Source organism: Nicrophorus vespilloides, unplaced genomic scaffold (genome assembly GCF_001412225.1).
Source record: "Nicrophorus vespilloides isolate i.1.1-1 unplaced genomic scaffold, Nicve_v1.0, whole genome shotgun sequence".
Lineage (NCBI taxonomy): Eukaryota > Metazoa > Arthropoda > Insecta > Coleoptera > Silphidae > Nicrophorus > Nicrophorus vespilloides.
In genome coordinates, this window is record NW_017096383.1 from 100,996 (window position 1) to 119,570 (window position 18,575).

General features: G+C 32.8%; 2 protein-coding genes across 4 annotated transcripts; one reads left to right on the forward strand and one right to left on the reverse strand.

Moving 5' to 3' along the window:
- Window positions 1–1,309: 1,309 nt before the first annotated feature.
- LOC108556882 (1,5-anhydro-D-fructose reductase-like) lies at window positions 1,310–8,336 on the reverse strand. Of its 2 annotated transcripts, none has more exons than XM_017913178.1 (4): window positions 8,318–8,336; window positions 2,360–2,431; window positions 1,814–2,293; window positions 1,310–1,756 (listed from the first exon to the last, which is right to left on the reverse strand). In XM_017913178.1, exons 2-4 carry the CDS (start codon window positions 2,426–2,428, stop codon window positions 1,355–1,357), a joined length of 951 nt encoding a protein of 316 aa, XP_017768667.1. In that variant the 5' UTR covers window positions 2,429–2,431; window positions 8,318–8,336; the 3' UTR covers window positions 1,310–1,354. The 2 variants fall into 2 exon arrangements, with proteins under 2 accessions (XP_017768667.1, XP_017768665.1); XM_017913176.1 differs by lacking the exon at window positions 8,318–8,336 and adding an exon at window positions 5,113–5,250.
- Window positions 8,218–18,575, forward strand: LOC108556881 (serpin B4-like). 2 transcript variants are annotated; one of them, XM_017913174.1, is made up of 5 exons: window positions 8,218–8,552; window positions 12,510–12,801; window positions 12,859–13,288; window positions 13,344–13,579; window positions 17,580–18,045. In XM_017913174.1, exons 2-5 carry the CDS (start codon window positions 12,511–12,513, stop codon window positions 17,865–17,867), a joined length of 1,245 nt encoding a protein of 414 aa, XP_017768663.1. In that variant the 5' UTR covers window positions 8,218–8,552; window position 12,510; the 3' UTR covers window positions 17,868–18,045. The 2 variants fall into 2 exon arrangements, with proteins under 2 accessions (XP_017768663.1, XP_017768664.1); XM_017913175.1 differs by lacking the exon at window positions 17,580–18,045 and adding an exon at window positions 18,096–18,575 and having other exon boundaries at window positions 8,223–8,552.

An 18,575-nucleotide genomic window follows, 5' to 3' on the forward strand; every position in this document is an offset into this window, starting at 1 on the left:
GCATGCGAAGTATTTTTTTTTGTATTTGCCAACTACTTAAAGTTTTATTAACAAGTACACCAACTGCATACTTTATACAATCATATTCAGTTAGTTGGTAGCAGGGATACCAAAGCAGCTTGTTATTTTTTTTAGATTCATCTATTCATCCTCTATTTCCAACTGTAAAAATATTACACACATGAAATGTATTCAGTAAAAAAAAAACTAGAACTGGTTTGTTTATACCAACTGTATTCAATTTATAACTAAATGTCAATCAAAATAAATATATTTGGAATAAGAAATACATGAATCTCATTATTTGTGTTAACAATTTGAAAACGATAAACATTAATAAATTAAAGTTTTTTCGAACAATTATTGCTTTATTTCTGCGATATTTCCTATAAGAAACCATTTTTTTTTAATTTTACACTGAGATTGAAACTCATCTCTTTTAAACCGATCTTTGTGACAATCATTAATTCCATAAATTCAATGTAAATAAATAAACAAAATGTACATATTGTGGCAGGAGAGAAATACTTTTATAACTTATAAAATCATTATTTAGTTTTTAAATACATCATTTTGTAATATTGAAAAACGAAATTAAACGAAAAGTATTTATGAAATGTCCACACGTGTCAAGGATATGTACATTTTTTAATTTTCTCACTAATTCTGAGTGTGCGGTGGAAACAAGAGCAACAAAGCAAGATTTAATACAGTCGGGATTTCGAACGTCGGGAATTTGTTTGACGGTATTTCGGTTGTCGGGCTTGCGATTGCTACCGCTGAGGAACAGAGTTTGGAGACTGTCTTCTTGGCTGTGTTATATGTTTTTGCCATTCATTATTAATTAACTTTAACTTTAATTTTTCTTCCGAAATATGAGATTAAAATTGCATTACGTAATGCAATTATTCATATTAATGCAGTAAAAAAAATCAAGTAATAATGTAAATAATAAACAAAATTCGCTGTGTCAATTATTCAACTGATAATTTTTACTGATTATTTTTGACATTTTTTCTCTTTCCTGTTCAACTTGCAAACGCAGAGTTATGGCTTACTTTGAAAGGAAGAACAGGCCACTGAAGGTGAGCCGCCTGACACCCAACGTCAAGCTGCTACTTGGAACGATCGCGGTGCTCCATCTCAGCATCTTCGTGGCTCGACCACTGCTCTCAAAAAAAGCAGTGGTCTCCACCGAGAAACCCGATTACCTTATGAAACTGGACGAGAAACACATGGCCTACATCAACAGTATGATTAAGTCCTGATAATAATTATATCTGTATCGTACATTAAAAAAAACTGTAAATTTGCTTAATAAGTTTATTTATTTATTGATTGATTTGTTGCGTCTTCAAAAGGCTATGTTGAATGGGTAATTGGGCATGTCGCGAAGCTCGAATGCGGGAACGGCTCTGCCTTCGCAGTTCATCCCATCAAGGACTTCGACTTCGGATTCGGTCAGCTCAAAGTCGAAGATCTCGCTGTTCTCTGTAATGCGTTTGAGAGACGTCGATTTGGGAATCGGGATGCAACCTAATTGAACGATGTAGCGGAGGATGACCTGAGCAGATGTCTTCCCGTGGTTGTTACCTATGGCAACGATGTGTGGATCAGTCAACGAGAGTACAGGATCTCCGGGTTTGGCCCATGGTCTCGATGGTGATCCGAAAGGGCTGTAAGCGGTGATCGCAATATCGCGCTCCTTGCAGAACTTGATCAACTTCTTTTGGTTCAAATTCGGGTGAACCTCAATCTGAAATTTGATATCGAATTAGCAAAGGAAACGCAAAAACTTTGTAGGAAATCACACCTGATTCATGACAGGTTTAACTTTGCAGTTTTCCAAGAGCCTCTCGATCTGCTCGCTATTGAAATTGGAAACACCTATGCTTTTCGTTAATCCTAAACTCAAGCATTCCTCCATCCCTTTCCACGTGTCTACGTAATCGTAATCGTAACCTTCAGCATCTTTGAACGGAAGATCTTTGGAGCTTTCGCCTTTCATCTTTTGCGCAACTGGCCAATGCACCAAATACAGATCAACATAATCCAGGCCAAAGTTCTCCAACGACTTCTTGCACGCAGGGACTACTTGCTCCGTCTCGTGAAAAGTGTTCCACAGTTTCGTCACGATATAAAGATCCTCGCGTTTCACCGATCCATCCTTGATCTTCTCTCTGATTGCGTTACCAATTTCGTGCTCGTTGCCATAGAGAAATGCGCAGTCGAAATGGCGATAACCCATGTCGATGGCGTTCTTCACGGCATCTTCCACCTCTCCAGGTGCCGCCTACCAAAAAAAAAATTCTTCCTGTTCAATTTCCTATGAAGAAATCACTTGAATTATGTGGTTTACCTGCCAAGTGCCCAAACCGACTGCCGGTATTTTCTGGCCGTTACTCAGCGTCACCGTGGGGATACCCATGATCTGGAATAAATAAAGATTACGTAAAGCAGGTTGCGTGTCGCGGATGCATTAAAATAAATCAATATACGTGAGTCTTTTCATTTGGAAATTACCATCTGCAACGAAAGTCAATAACCTCGGTGAACGAGGTAACATGGGAACCAATTAATTGTATTTCACAACTGCGCAACAACTAGTGAAGATTCATGCTGAAGTATTCTCTAGAAATACATGAAAGATCGGTGAAGATTTATTTGAAGTGGCTAGTGTTTAAAAATTGAATTCTAATAAGTAAAAAGGATTTGGAAACTCAAATCAGCTGTAGTATTTAATCCAAGCAACATCGGACTTTCAGATTTGTATTAAATAGGCAGTGTTTAACAATATAAATCGGAAAAGTCAAAAGTATTTGAAAACTCTATATAGGAAACTCGACAAATAGTAAATATGTAATAATACAATATTCGATCAAAATACATGAAAAATCAGTATTGATTTCTGATTTCTATCTACCAAATATCATCATCAAGTAACATTTGACCTTTAGAGTTATATAAAATAGACAGTGAAAATGTTTGTGATATTTAATGTAGAAAACTTGAGAAGTAAAGATTTATGCTGAAATATTACATAAAAATATATAACAAAAATCAGTTTAGATTTTATTCAGATCAAATAAGAAAATTTCAACATTCACTCCGAACAAGTCAAAAGAATTTGAATATTCAAAATATAAAACTACTGAAAATGTATTCTTCAATACTTGATATTAGTATATTTGTTTAGATTTATATTAAATTAAAACAAGTTAATGTTAAACTCAAACTAATATATATATAATATAAATGTCTCAAAAATAGTATAAATTTGTATCAATATAAAAGGATTTGAAATCTTACTAACTAGTAATCATATGATGGAAATACATAAGAAAGTCAGTGAATCCATCTAACTAAGTGTATATTTGTATTAAATAGGCAGTATTTGTATCAAATTATATCACATGAATACGACTTATATAAACTGAATTTGGAAAAGATAAAAACTAATTCATATGTTCAGTGTTTCATCATCATTTTTATATTGATTGACTCAAATTGCAAAACTTAATAAAAGATTCGTACTCAGTTTAAATATTTAAAAAAATAGAGTGTTTTTTTTTAATAAACTGTGTTTTAATATTGAATTCAATTTATATATGGATATAAACTCGCTTTCAACGAGTGTAATAAAATCTTTCGTCCTGAATTATTTTATGGATGCACGCAGCTGCTATACATAAAATCTTTAATTTGGTATTATTGTTATTGAGAAGAAACCTATTTCAGGTCAATAATTGTATATTCCACTTGCTGAAGAATATTGGTGTGCTTAAATGAAGATGAGTTTCTAGAGTGACATAGTTGTTATATTAAAATGATTACATGCATATACTACACGTCTAGACTAACGATTAATAATTGAGACTAAAATATAATCATTGTTAACATCTGTCAATATTTAGTCTATTTTTGTCGGAAAGACTCCAAAAAAGAATTAAATCAAATCAAAGAAATAAATTATCCAATTATAAGCAAACATGAAACAGACCTAAATACTTGTTATATGATGATTTGTTTTAAAATTGGAAGCACTAAGTGAGTACAAACCTACATTCAAGTAATATTTGTCACTTCTGTATAAGTTATTTTTTATGTTGTAATGAAAAGAAAAAAATATAGCAGATTACCATGAAATAAGTTTATAAAATAATATTGTTACTAAACATATATATATATATATATACATAAAAATGGAACCGTTTTTTAATCTAAATCACTATAATTCAACTTATTATACAATTTTAGCTTAAAATTGTTTGACTTCACCAAAAGTACCATATATTTTTTTCATAGAAAATATTTCTGAAATTTAATAAAACTGTATAGGCAAAAATAATTTTAATGTGTTTTAAAAGAAATCCAAAGAAAAGTTTAATTTTTTTATTTTAACTATGTTCTGGTAACAAAGTGTTAAAAAATAGATTTTATTTAACCATTACTTAATTACTTATATTTATGTTGCAATTAAACTTGGTTTACTGTATATGTTTGTAATTAACAAAAAAAGCGGAGATTTTGATAAATTCATTAGGTATTCGCAAGAATAGGTTAGGTAAATTTAGGTTATGTTAGCCTCTAATAATTTACCGCAAATGCATAAAGTGATTGTGATTTCTTTTTAAATACAGTTTTTTTTTGCTAAATTTTTAATGTATTATTTTTTTTGTATTAATTTATTACATTTTAAAACAAAAGTCCATTAATTATTATTTATTTAATTATTTATATTTCAAAAAATATTGTATACTACTTTTTTAGAATTGATTTTTTTGAATGTGAATCCGGACTAATTGAAGCCGTACTATATGAGGTATACCTGTATATAACACAATATACATTTAATGAGAGTAATTATTAAGTAAATAATTGAATTTCAGTTAATCCAATTCTAAAATATGTTATTTTACTTATTTGCTAGAGTTTATATATAAAATACTTAAAATACACACATGTATCTTTTTGTATGTTTTATTTGATATTCTATTTTTGATTATTGCTAAATGTATAAATGCAAATGATTTATTAGACTTTTTCATGTTATCTACAATTACAGCTTCTGTTATCAAATAATAATATTAATAAATAGTTTTGGATACTTACTGTACACACAAAACCGGGAGAGAGATAATACTTGTTTTGATATATTTTGTTATTGATATTTTGCGGCAAGTAGATCCGACTGATGTTCGGTATCAACTGTGTAGAAGCGTACGCGATTCCGAGGACGACCTCAATGTCAGACCAATTTATCGTCGAATACAATCTGATGAGAATTTCAGTCGACTCATTATGCCATAACGTTCAGTCGTAAATTTTTCCACGCCTCGAATTTCTATCTCTAACGATCAGCTTACATAAATAATCGTATATTTCACTTGATTAACGAAGATAATTATTATTATAATGTTTAAATATTCTCATATTCCAATATTGATTTTTTTTAATATAATTCGTATAGAATTTTTAAACAAAATTTATTATCAAGTTTTTTAGTGTGAAATACAATTATATATTTTCCATTTTGTCTAATGACGTCTTTCTGACAACTTCATGATTCTGCGCTTATCACCAAAAAATGAACCAATTTCAATATTTGGTTATCATAATGGTGAAAGTTTTACCATTCAAAGAGTTTTTCAAACTTTGAAATCTGATGGCTCCAATTCCACGAGTTACCAAAGAAATTCTTGTATTTTGTTTCTCTGTAAAATGATAACATATTACTTTGTAAAGTAATTTGATCAATTTTTCACTATAGAAATTTGTTTTTGATATTTTCTAAGATCTCTACTAATTCATGTTTCGTATATTGCTGATTATTATCAATAAATATCTTGCTTTCATCAATATTATCAATATTAAGACTGAAATCACGAGCTCTAAACTTAGTTTTCTCACAAAAAGCATCTTTTCCGTAAACAGAATAGTTATATTATTTCTTAGTTATTGTTTTAGTGTCATTTTTGGCTTTCTAGTAATAGAAAAGTATTAAAGTCTAAAATGTACTTTTTTAACAGTTTATAACAATTCTGATAAATTTAGGTATCAGTAATGCACGAACAAGTTGAATAATTTTTTACTCCAGAAATTCATAATTTATCAATATTTTCATATTAAATTTACTTTAATAAAGAGTCTCAATTTTGACAGTTTGCTTGATAGTCAAAGGGAAAACTTTCTAATAAGTATAATTATAAGTATAGTGTCCGAGAAAATCACTAAAAAGTGAAAACATTGCTTTTAAGAGCGTTAATTTTGAATATTTTAACAACTTTGAACGCGAATTAATACTAATCACACAGCAATTTGGGAATTTTTGCTACATTCGCCAGCTTTCATATGCATATTTTGTACTCATTCAATGTATTATAGTTTCCGAGAGAACGCTTTTAAAAGCGTTAATTTTTCACTTTTTTTTTACAAACTTGAACTCGAATTACTGCTAAACTCATGAAACCACAGCAATGTGTGAATACTCGTTACATTTTCCAAACATCCAGCTTTCATATGCATGTTTTATAACCATTCAATCTATTATAGCTTCCGAGAAAATCACAAAAAGGTGAAAACATTGCTTTTAAGAGCGTTAATTTTGAATACTTTTACAACTTTGATCGCGAATTAATACTAATCATACAGCAATTTGTGATTTATCGCTACAATCGACAAACATACAGCTTTCATATGCATGTTTTGTACTCATTCAATGTATTATAGTTTCAGAGAGAACGCTTTAAAGAGCGTTAATTATTCACTATTTTTTTAAACTTGAACTCGAATTACAGCCAAAATATGAAACCAATACTCGCTATATTTCCCAAACATCCAGCTTTCAAGTGAATGTTTTATAGCCATTTAATCTATTATAGTTTCCGAGAAAATCACTAAAATGTAAGAACATTGCTTTTAAGAGCGTTAATTTGGAATATTTTTACAACCTTGAACAAGAACTCATAATAATCATTTTTTTTTTGCTACATTCGCCAAACATCCAGCTTTCATATGCATGTTTTATAACCATTCAATCTATTATAGCTTCCGAGAAAACCACAAAAAGGTGAAAACATTGCTATTAAGAGCGTTAATTTTGAATATTTTTACAATTTTGAACGCGAATTAATAATAATCATACAGCAATCTGTGATTTCATGCTACATTTGTCAAAAAACAGCTTTCATATGCATGTTTTGTACTCATTCAATGTATTATAATATATATTATTCAATTATTCACTTTTTTTTACAAACTTGAACTTGAATTACTGCCAAACTCATGAAATCACAGCAATATGTGAATACTAGCTACATTCGCCAAACATCCAGCTTTCATATGCATGTTTTATTATACCATTCAATCTATTATAGTTTCCGAGAAAATCACTAAAATATGAAAACAATGCTTTTAAGAGCGTTTATTTTGAATATTTTTACAACTTTGAACGCGAGTTAATACTAATCATACAGCAATTTGTGATTTCTCGCTATATTCGCCAGACATACAGCTTTCATATGCATGTTTTGTACTCATTCAATGTATTATAGCTTTTAAGAGCGTTAATTATTCACTTTTTTTTTTGCAAATTTGAACTCGTACTACAGCCAAATGGATGAAATCACAGCAATGTATGAATACTCTCAAACATCCAGCTTTCATATGCATATTTTAAAACCATTCAATCTATTATAGTTTCCGAGTAAATCACTAAAATGTGAAAAAAATTGAACGCGAATTATAGCCAAATGGATGAAATCACAACAATGTGTGAATATTAATTAATCATGATAAAATACTGTTTTTAATATAGAAGTAAAACTTCAGAAATTGAGATATATTATTCTTCCTTTAATATCGTAGCCTTTTATACTTCCAATGAGTGTAATTACTATTATTAGTTCAATCTCAACTATTGCTGTATCATGATAAAATATGATTTTGTAATATATAATAGAAATTAGTTTTTCTTTCCAGAACATTTTCTAGTTTAAATTTATAGTTATTGAATATTTTGGTCTTATATTTGCTTTAATAACGAATGTAAATACTGACGAGTCTTTCTTGAATTAATTATTACAGTCTTATGAGAAAATATCTGCAACTGAGGTAATAGATCTGATTTACCAGTTGCCTGTTGATAAAATGAATATTTCAAATCGCACTTCGCACTTACCCATTGTACTCTCTCTCTCTCTATGTGCACTCTCCGTAAATTGTGAAGTCGATGGTTGAGTGAGAATAAGTGTGTGTGTGTTGTATGAACTAGTGAATACCTTGACTACGGCAACCGAAGTGCGTCCGTATATATTACCTGTTGATGGTCTTTAGCACAGCTCAGTCTGCAACCGAAAGTCGACGCGTCGATCTCTCCGAAGAGAACATCGCTTTCGAAAAGAAAGAGGAAAAGAAAAAAAAACATCATCATCAGCAGCAACATTTTGTTGACCCTTCCCATCGCATCAATTGCAATCGCTTCATGTGAATCGGACGACCAAGTGCAGAATACAAATTATAACTATCGTCTCAAATATCTCTTTATTTACAAGGTGAGTTTTGCTAAGTCGGAATACGCACGCATCGAACATACACGGAATGCTTTCATCTACATTCAAAATCCATATTTAATTTGTCACCTTTTACTTTCTTTGACTTCTCATAATTCGTATTCTTTTTTATTTGTATTCGAATGATTTGAAATGGCGAAAAATACAAGAGTCTTCGGGTTTGTCCCAAGCGATAATGATTTAATAATAAATAACTGTGTAATTGTAATAATCAAGTAACCACATCCATAAAATTAATAAATAAATGCAATCATTTTCTTGATAAAATTGAAATTGCTTCGGTAAAATTGAATTTTTTATATATTTTTACATACTTAATATTTTAAAATAATAGATTCTCACGTTTATTAAACATGTTTTTTTTCACAATTAAACTAAGATATAATTATTTCTTTTATTAGTAGATTCCTACATATTTATTTTACAAATTGGATGAAAATCTATTGGGAATTGAGTGTAATAGATTTTTTTTTATATATATTATAACTAATCAAAATTATGTTAGTTAATTTTGAAATTGTTCAAGTTTTAAAATCTAACACACTTTTAACTAATAATTATTATGATAAATAACATTTATGGAATATTGATGATAATATCATAATTTTCATATATAAGTAAATTTTGAACATTTCAGCTCTAAAATCTTTCAATATTTCAACGAAATATTTTTTTCTAATAATTGATTTAAAATGAATGAAAATTAATTTAAATTTTCAGAAATCTTGCGATATTTCAACTAAAAAAAATATGATTATAAAACAAACTTTTTGAAACACTGAAGGTAATGAGATCAATTTTAATAAATAATTTAATATGAATGAAAATAATTTGAAAATTTTCAACTCTGAAATATTGTTTTTTTTTTCTTAAAACAAACTTTTGAGAATACTGAAGATAATAAGATGTTTTAATAATAATATAAAAAGAAATTAATGAAAATAAATGGAAATTCTATCAAATAATTCGAAATCATGCATTATTCAGTTGATACAAGTTTACTAATTTGTAACCTATCACCTTGGAAACGAGCATTATGTATTGCAATGGGAAATACATAAACTTAATTGTATTGACGTCTTGTAATCATTGAAACTTGCATATTTCCATGAAACCAAAGGATTTTTTTTAAATTTTAAAATATCAGTTTTCTGACGTTATTTTCTTTAATTACAAGATTTAATAGTTCACTCGAAATGACGTAAGAAGATGTAGAGAAATTGTATAATAAAATTTGCAATTAGATCAATAATTCAAGACACACTATATAGACTTGTACAAAGTGAAACATAAAAATAACATAATATTTCCTTGAAATTCAATTTACATCAATAAAATAAGCGGTAATAGTGGACGTGCTATAAAATTTATTTTATAAAAAAAACATAAAATAATAAATCCTTATTGGCATTTAATTCAATAAATTAATAATTTATGAAATATTTTTTTAATAATAAGCAGATTACTAAAGTATGAATCAAATGTACAGTAAATGGAAAGTTTTTCTTCGATATGGATCTAAAATTCAAGTAGGCTTCTGTCACAAAATGACGTATTTTAGTACATGTCAATAAATACAAACAATAACAATAATATTGATTGCAAGTTGTATACAGATTACAAAAAGAAAACTAAATTGAAGTAAGTACTTACATTTATAAGGAATTAATTAATTTAATCATAACTATTGAGAAGGGCTAATACAAAACATTATTCATTATTGTATGAGCCCACTACAATTAAGGAATTGTAGTTTCACTATATGGCCATAAGTTTTTCCGTCCAAAATATTAAAAAAATAGCAATACCACGCATAGTACGGTTTCGATTCATTCGTTTTCATCAAAGTTAAGTCTTTTTAAGTCTTCGAATAGTACGATAGAGGGTACTATGCGAGGTATTTGCTGTACATTTCATTGAAGTTTTTATAAACTTATTTTCAATTACATCGAACTGTAAAAATGCTAACTACATTCAAACATCAATCAGGATATGTACAGTAGTAACCTACGCAAAACATGTTATAATGAGCAGTTTCCATGACCTGATAACCCTTCTAATTGCCATGACAATAAACCACACACAACCAGGTCAGTGTTGTTCTCTTCTGTCTGGACATAACATTTTTTTTTCATATGATTGCATGGTGTTAATAATGAAAAAAACATAAATAAACTCGATGGCTTTGAAAGATACATAATTTGTTTGTAGGCGTGCAAAGTATACACGTAAAACAAAAAGTTCAAAAACAAAAACAATGGCATTTAAATTAGCTCAATTTAGTTGTAAATATATTCAAGTTTGTTTTTATTTCTGTGCTTCTTAGATATTTCTTTGATTGGCGAATATGTGCATAAGTTAAGTGAGATAAAACAATTCGAAACAGTCACATCAGGAATTTCCATGATCAAGTTCACCTAATAAGAATTATTCTTTCGTGGAACGTAGATACACACACGTATCAAGTGTACACTGATAATAATGTTTATTTAAGCGTAACTTAAAGTGAACTTTCTTGAACTGTAGATCTGTTAATATTTATTGATTGATTATGACAATTTCCATTTTGGTGTTTCCATTTCCATTCGAAACTTATTATAGTTGAGAAAATGTCTCTACTCATAAAATGTACTAAATCTATATATAAATTCATGTGTTGTTTTTACTATAACAAAAATTCTATTGTTCAACAGATTCGTGATACGGCAATTCGAAAACAATCGAAAATGCATTAAATGGATGCACGTTTTTCATTTATTTTTATTCTGGATCGTTAAGTGGAAATAACTGTTGTTTCTTTGTGCGTTTTCAATGATAAATCGTGATTGTTTGAAAACAAAACAGCGACTTCCTCGTACATGAATTTCTCCTTGCGGGAATCCCGTCTCGCTCATGTTAATACAAGCTTGTATTTAGCATGAATCAAGAGCGATTTGAAAAAAAAAGATAGTCGAAACCGGATGCGAATTATGTAATAAAAGAACTGTTAGTAAAATGAAAATGTATAATAGAAAATTTTGATATGAATTAAGAGTTATCACTGAATTGGATGCACAATTTTGGATTGTAGCTGAAGCAATGATTTGAAACGTAATTATCGAAATAATCGGCGCGGATTACGTAAGTTTGCGTCAATAAATAATCATTTTGGTCGCGTTTTCGTTGCATTCGTACAATGGGGCCTTGCGTAATGCGAATTTCACCGCGGCTTTCCCGATTGACGTTCAAGGATTTTCTTTCTTCGTTTGCAATAGAATTCATTATTTGGATGTTTTTTTTTTTTAAATTTAATAATGTTCAATGTTGGCTCGTTACATTCATGGATACGGATCAACACTTGAACTTGAACTACAATCATTTATCTCTTTCTCTTGAGATGACACACGATGTTGGCACGTTTTGGGTCATCCGTGTCGAAAAATAAAAGCGAGAATTAATAATTGGAGAAGAATTAAAGAGTAGGAAGTCTTTTTTTTGCTTGTAAATGCAGTTTCTCTTAATTATAGATTATTTTCTGCGCTTCGGGCACTTAAATCTTTTTGCATACACGCTTATGTAAACCGTGATTCGTGGAAGAGATTTGTCATATCTAAAAACGTTTAAATTATAATAACAATGCCTTGTTAGATTGTTGCGACTTTTGATAAAAGTTTGTGCAATGATATCAAGAAAATATATCATTTTTGCGAGAGTGGGAATTCATAATGCGTTACTGGATGACTGTGAGTGTGTCTATATATATAATATTGAACGCAGTGACTGTTTGTTTGTCTTCGCAACGAGAAAGTGAAGAAATTCATTCTGGGTCAAACTTTCTCCCGGTCTTGAGTCAGAGGTTTTCGGTCCCACAGTCACAGTGAAACCGTCCAGTTGCGCGCACATCGAAAGGAAATCAGTCCGTTTTCACGTTCCTCGTACAGAATTATATAAATTTTTTAGCATGAAGATAACCTTCGGCCTCGTGCTGCTCTCCGTGGCATTGGTTAATTCCCAAAGTTGTCTAACGCCGAACGACAACAGACCTCCGAATCCGAACAGCAAGAGTGGTTTATACAATGGCCAGCAGGAGTTCTCTCTGGCCCTTCTTCAGGCCATCAACCAACTCAACCCGGATGCCAACCTGTTCTTCTCGCCCTACAGCACGTACCACGCTCTTCTCCTGGCTTACTTCATCTCCGGGAGTCAAACGGAAGGATACTTGAGGAAAGCGCTGAAACTGAATCAACATCAGGTTGGTGTTTCGATCTAATTTGAATCTATTGAATTCTAAATTTGTTGATTTTTGTAGGACAAGGCCGATGTATTCAACGCGTACAAATTGGACAAATTCGCGACGCAATTGCGTTCCAAGAATGCCTCCTACGAGTTCTCAAACGCCAACCGGATATACGTGGACAAGAGCGTTGAAGTGAGGTCGTGCATGAGTCCATTGTTCTTGGACGAGTTGCAAAGCGTCGATTTCCAGAAGGATCCGGAGGTCGCTCGCATGGGCATCAATTCGTGGGTCGAAGCTCAAACTAGGGACATGATCAAGGATTTGCTTCCCGGAGGAACTATCGATCAAAACACCGATCTGGTCTTGGTCAATGCTGCTTACTTCAAGGGTATTTGGGAGAACAAATTCGATCCGGCACTGACTAAACCCGATGTCTTCCACATCACCCCGAGCAAAAGAACCTTTGTTGATATGATGCATGTGGAAGGAACCTTCAATCATGGTAATCTTAATAAAAACATTTCAAAATTTCATTAACTAATTGGTAAATATTAAAGACGTCTCCGAGGATTTGATGGCTCACATCTTGGAACTGCCTTACCAAGGCGGCGATATAAGCATGTACATTTTGTTGCCACCCTTCGCCAAAGAAGACGGAATCCCCACAATCCTGAAACGCCTCACCTTGGAACGTTTCAAGAGCATCGTCGATGAGAACAGCTCTTTGTCAGCCAGAACCGTCCAAGTATCTGTACCCAAATTCAGTTTGGAGCACACCATTCAGATGGTCCCGGTAAGTTGCAAAAACTAAATCTTACAAATAACACCAACGAATGTTTGAAAGTATTTAAAAAGAACAAAAGCGAATTTACATAAATAGAACGTCAGAATATCAAATTGCTGTGGCTCCATAAAAAAAGTTGAAACAAAATATCACTGTCAAAATTGTTAGCGCACAAAAAAAAAACAAATCCGCGAGTCGAAGATCTGTGCTCCAGAAGATGTCTACCTTTCTTGAAGGATGAGCGGCGTTCGAGTTTTGTACAGAAAACTCAGCAGCTGTCTCCAAGGGTTACCATGGCGGAGGAACTACTGCGACTCGAAGGGAGTCCACACTTTAAATGAAGAAGTTCAAACCCCGCAGGCCGTTGAGAAGCTGCAGCCGCAGAATTTACCAAAGTTCGGCAACAGAGCGCCGACGGTTCGCAGCGAGATCAACCATCCCCTTCTACTCAAGAATGTTAATCGATTCTTTCCGATGGAAAACTCTCGAATGATGCCCTACACCCTACAGACTGTCATGTCGAGAAGCGTCCGTGAAGAGTTGGAAAGGAAAAAGCAGACATCCAAAGAATTGCAGCCCATCAATTTGCAACCGTTCGGCCAAGAGATTCCTCGAGTAAATCGCGAAATTGCTAGAATATTCCTCTCCAAGCACTTCAAGAATCAGTGTCCGCCGAAGCCCAGAGTCTACGACAATCGCTACTATTTGGAATGCGCGAAACCTAAAGAGCATCTGGAGAAAATAACGGAAATTGATCAGTTACGCAGATTGAATAGGCACTTCTCGGAATGGCGCAAATACGAAACGGAATCATTCGAGACGAAACCGATGAAAACTAAAGCGAACATCAAAATTGCTCTGAACAATCCGGCCGTGATCAAGATCAAACATAAGAGAGAATACTGCACGAACGCGAGCAGATATTCATCCACACTGGCCAAGTTGCAGCATGTCACTTCCTGGATCAAAGCCAGAAACCAGAAGAAGATGGAAGAGCTTCAAATAGAGTCTCCCACTATTTTGGCATGCAATGTTTTGGAGCACAAAACCGATAAAAGTGACAAATTGAAACATTTCATAGATAAAGCAGTTCACGATATCTACAGGAAACAGGAACTTACCGATTGGTTTTCGTCGCAAGATAATTTGGACTTGATTAAACCCAAGGCTACGGAAAACGAAGAAAATCAATCTACGACGGAAGAGAATAAGGAACTTGTTTTTGGTAAAATGGAGGAGGTCAACGAAAATGTAAATAACAACTCTAATTACCTGGATGAGATACTGAATGATAAAGTGGAAATTGATAATGAACATAAGCAGAAGGATATCAATAATCTGGACCCGTTGAACGTATTAAAGTGCAATTTAAATCCAATTAATTTCCGTCAGTACAGAACAACAAATCTCTCCGGTTTACCTATAACTGAAGTGCGACAGCGTAAACCCGAACTCACGACGCAAAAATATTACACCGGAAGCAGTTGCGTACCTCTGACGAAATACAAGAGGAAGAACCATATATCTTTTAGCCCTGGTTTCTCGCTGAACATCTGATTTTGAATAATTAATAAAAATGATTTGTTTTTTTTTAATAATAATAAATCGAGTGTTTTGATGATCTTCGAAATGTCGATGGCGGCGTTGGAATCAGAGCAAAACTTCAAAAATTTTATCGGCGTCACGTAAATTTTCAGTGCATTATGGCGTTATGGCTTTTAAATCGTATTTTCGTATTCCGCGATCGATTATTGCACAATTCTCGGTACGCAAATAGAAAATTCCAAAGCGTTTCGGGTCCAAGAAATAATGGTAAAAAAGATTCGAAACGCGGCATAAAGATTCATCATGAGGGTAGAGCGTTGAGCGGAGCGATTTTGAAGGAGCAGGAAACGCAGGAGGAGGATACGAAGAAGTCTTCGACTGGTGATGAAGTGGAGCTGATGACACCGACGAAAGATGAGAGCGTAGTGAAGGAAATTGATAGCAAGGAGCAGATTAAGAAGATCGGCTTCAGGAACGTCAACGGGGCGATGATCGAAGCGCCCAAGGCTATGTTGAAACCGATTTCGGAATCGTACCCGTGGCCATCGTATTCGGATAGGTTAAAACTGAAGAGAGCCAAACGGGATGAGATGTTCGGATTAAAGAAACGCCAATATTCGACATTTGCGGATAAGAAAGTCGATATGAACGTCAAGAATGTGATCGAGGATTGGATCAACAAGAGCCAATCAGATATTAGGATTGATCAGCTCAACAACAAGACTATACAATACGCACCTCCGAAGCAGTACAATCCCTTCAAGAAGAGCCAAAAGATTCCAATTGTAATGCCTCAAGAAGCGACGAAGGAGGAGCAGGAGGAAAAGCAAGTACCGGAATCGGTCGAGGAGATTGAGGAGGAGACGCCTCCGACGTTGATGACGGATTGGTACGCGTTCACCGGAAGCAAATACGTCGAGTTGAACAAGTACGGAAACGAGCGTGAGGAGAATTTCAAGAGGAAAAACCCAAAATTCAGGAAGCAAATCAACAAGTCTGGTCAGAGGAATTTCAGCACTCAATCGCGTAGACCCTCCATGATTCCGAGATTGGTGAAGAAGTATTCGACTGGAGTTGCACGCGCCGACGACGACAAAGATCTCTATAAACGGAAAACGTTGCCAATTTTGGTTCCAGCCAAGTTTCCAATTGGCATCGAAAAGAAACAAACTATGAAAGATGCTCCACCTCTAAGAAGACTCAGGAAGGTTGTGCACAGCCAACCGATTAAAGCAATGTCCGAAGCTGAAGGTTTTGACAACAAGAGAGCCGACGATGACGTGATTTTGAAAAGGAAAGCCCTACCAGCCATCCCTTAAATAGTTTATCATATTTTTTGTAATTGATCTTTTGTCGAGTAAATTTGATTTTTGAATTGATTTTGGATTACCGGATTAATGATCGATTAAATATTTTTAAACATTCTGTAACTAATAATACATCGGGAAGTGCTTCTGAAACTCAATGCCTTTACGTGATGCCAAATATTATTTATATATTTGGATGAGAGAATAATGGAAGTTTTTCAATACACTTTATACATACATGCTTACATTGCAGTTCTTATTTGATTGATTCAAATTAAATTCGCATTAAATTGAATCAAAATTCAACAATAATGCTTAGTTATGACATAATAACATGTTTTCCATAATTAAAATTGAAAGGAACTTACTAATTAATACTATGCCAATAAAACATGGGTAAAACACATAAGGTTAATAGACAATTATTAATATTTTAACTTGAATATTTGTTTATAAGTGTTTAGTTTCAATTCTTATTCGTCTTAGTCTTCAGTTTATTTTTCTTAAGTTTATACTTTTCCTTTACTATTGATACTTTTATTCAATTCAATTGCTGTTATAATCTATTTTCTTGTGCCTCTACTATTTTCGTCTACTTTTGATACTTAGTCTCCAGTTCAAATATCATTATTTGACCTTATATAACCTACAGTATGAAGTTCATCATTTACAATGTAAATACTTTGCTAAAAAATATAATCCTCTTTTCTTTGTCCTTTTGGTACTTACACTTCAGTTTCAATGACTACTCTTTTCATTGAAATTATTACTATTTTTACTATTTTCAAACATTCTTATAATATAGCCTTTATGTTTAAAGTGTTTAATATTAAATTAATTACAATAGAAAAACAGAACTTTTGTTTTGTAATAACAATATTTACTAAAGAAATAATATCTGGGAAATCCTGAGTTTAAGAAGCACCAATTATCAATTGATGCGCTTGTTGGAAAAACATCAACATCCCCAAAATTTCGATACATAATTAAATTTTAATAGATTTTTGCATCACAATGAAATTCCGCGCAATTGATTATTTTGATAATAAAGTTGTTGCCTGCAAGCATTTTAATTGTTTTCGTGGTAGTTAGACATGTGGATACGAAGAGATGTTTGTGTCCGTCGGTTAATCAGTGAAGTGGTGATTTTTGCATAGATCCTTGAATCACTTGGTGTGGGCAACCTTTTCCGTCCAGACGCCGACTTTTCCCTACTAACAACAGGCAGAAAGCGCGTCTCCCTCGGCGAAGCCATTCACAAAGCAAAGATCCAAGTAGACGAGAACGGGGCTACCGCTGCAGCCGCAACGGCAGTCTTCACATTCAGAATGATGAACGAAATTCAACCGGTTGTCTTCAACTGCAGCAGACCATTCGTCTACCTCATATACAACAAACGCATGCACACCGTCCTCTTCACGGGAATTTACAGAAAACCCTATTGAGAATACTCAATTAAGAACACGCTCGGCAGCTTCAAATTACTAAAAAAAAAAATAATAATAATACATGTGTAAATTTAATGCTTATACTACGGGTAGTTTTATAATTATTTTCACTATTTTTTCTTCGTTCTTTTAAGAACGGACATTGAATTTGTTAAATAAAATATATGTGAGATTATGCTATGCCTCCTCATGTGTTCCGTATCTTTCTGCTTTGTATTTTTTTAGATCTTGGAAGCTTTAGGTGTCGGCAATTTGTTTACGTCCTCTAGCGACTTCTCCACTCTGACCAACAGCAACGTTTCCCTCGGAGATGCTTTCCACAAGGCTAAAATTGAGGTGACCGAGGAGGGAACGAAAGCTGCTGCGGCGACGGTCCTCTTCACTTTCAGGTCGAGCCGACCTGCAGAACCAGCCCAATTCAACTGCAACCATCCGTTCGTTTACGTGATCTACGACAAAGTAGAAAAGGCCCTTCTATTCACGGGCGTCTTCAGGAGACCTTACTAATCCAATAGAAGAAGTAAAAAAAGAACACGATAGATATCCAGATTCTCGCAACAAGGAATCCTCTTTATTTTTTCTTGTACATAATTTGTTTTTAACTTCTTCCATTATTATTTTTTTTTGTAATGTTAGTTTCTATTCTGTTAGATACACTATTTAATGACGATTATATCAAATAAAACATGATAATTATTTATTTAA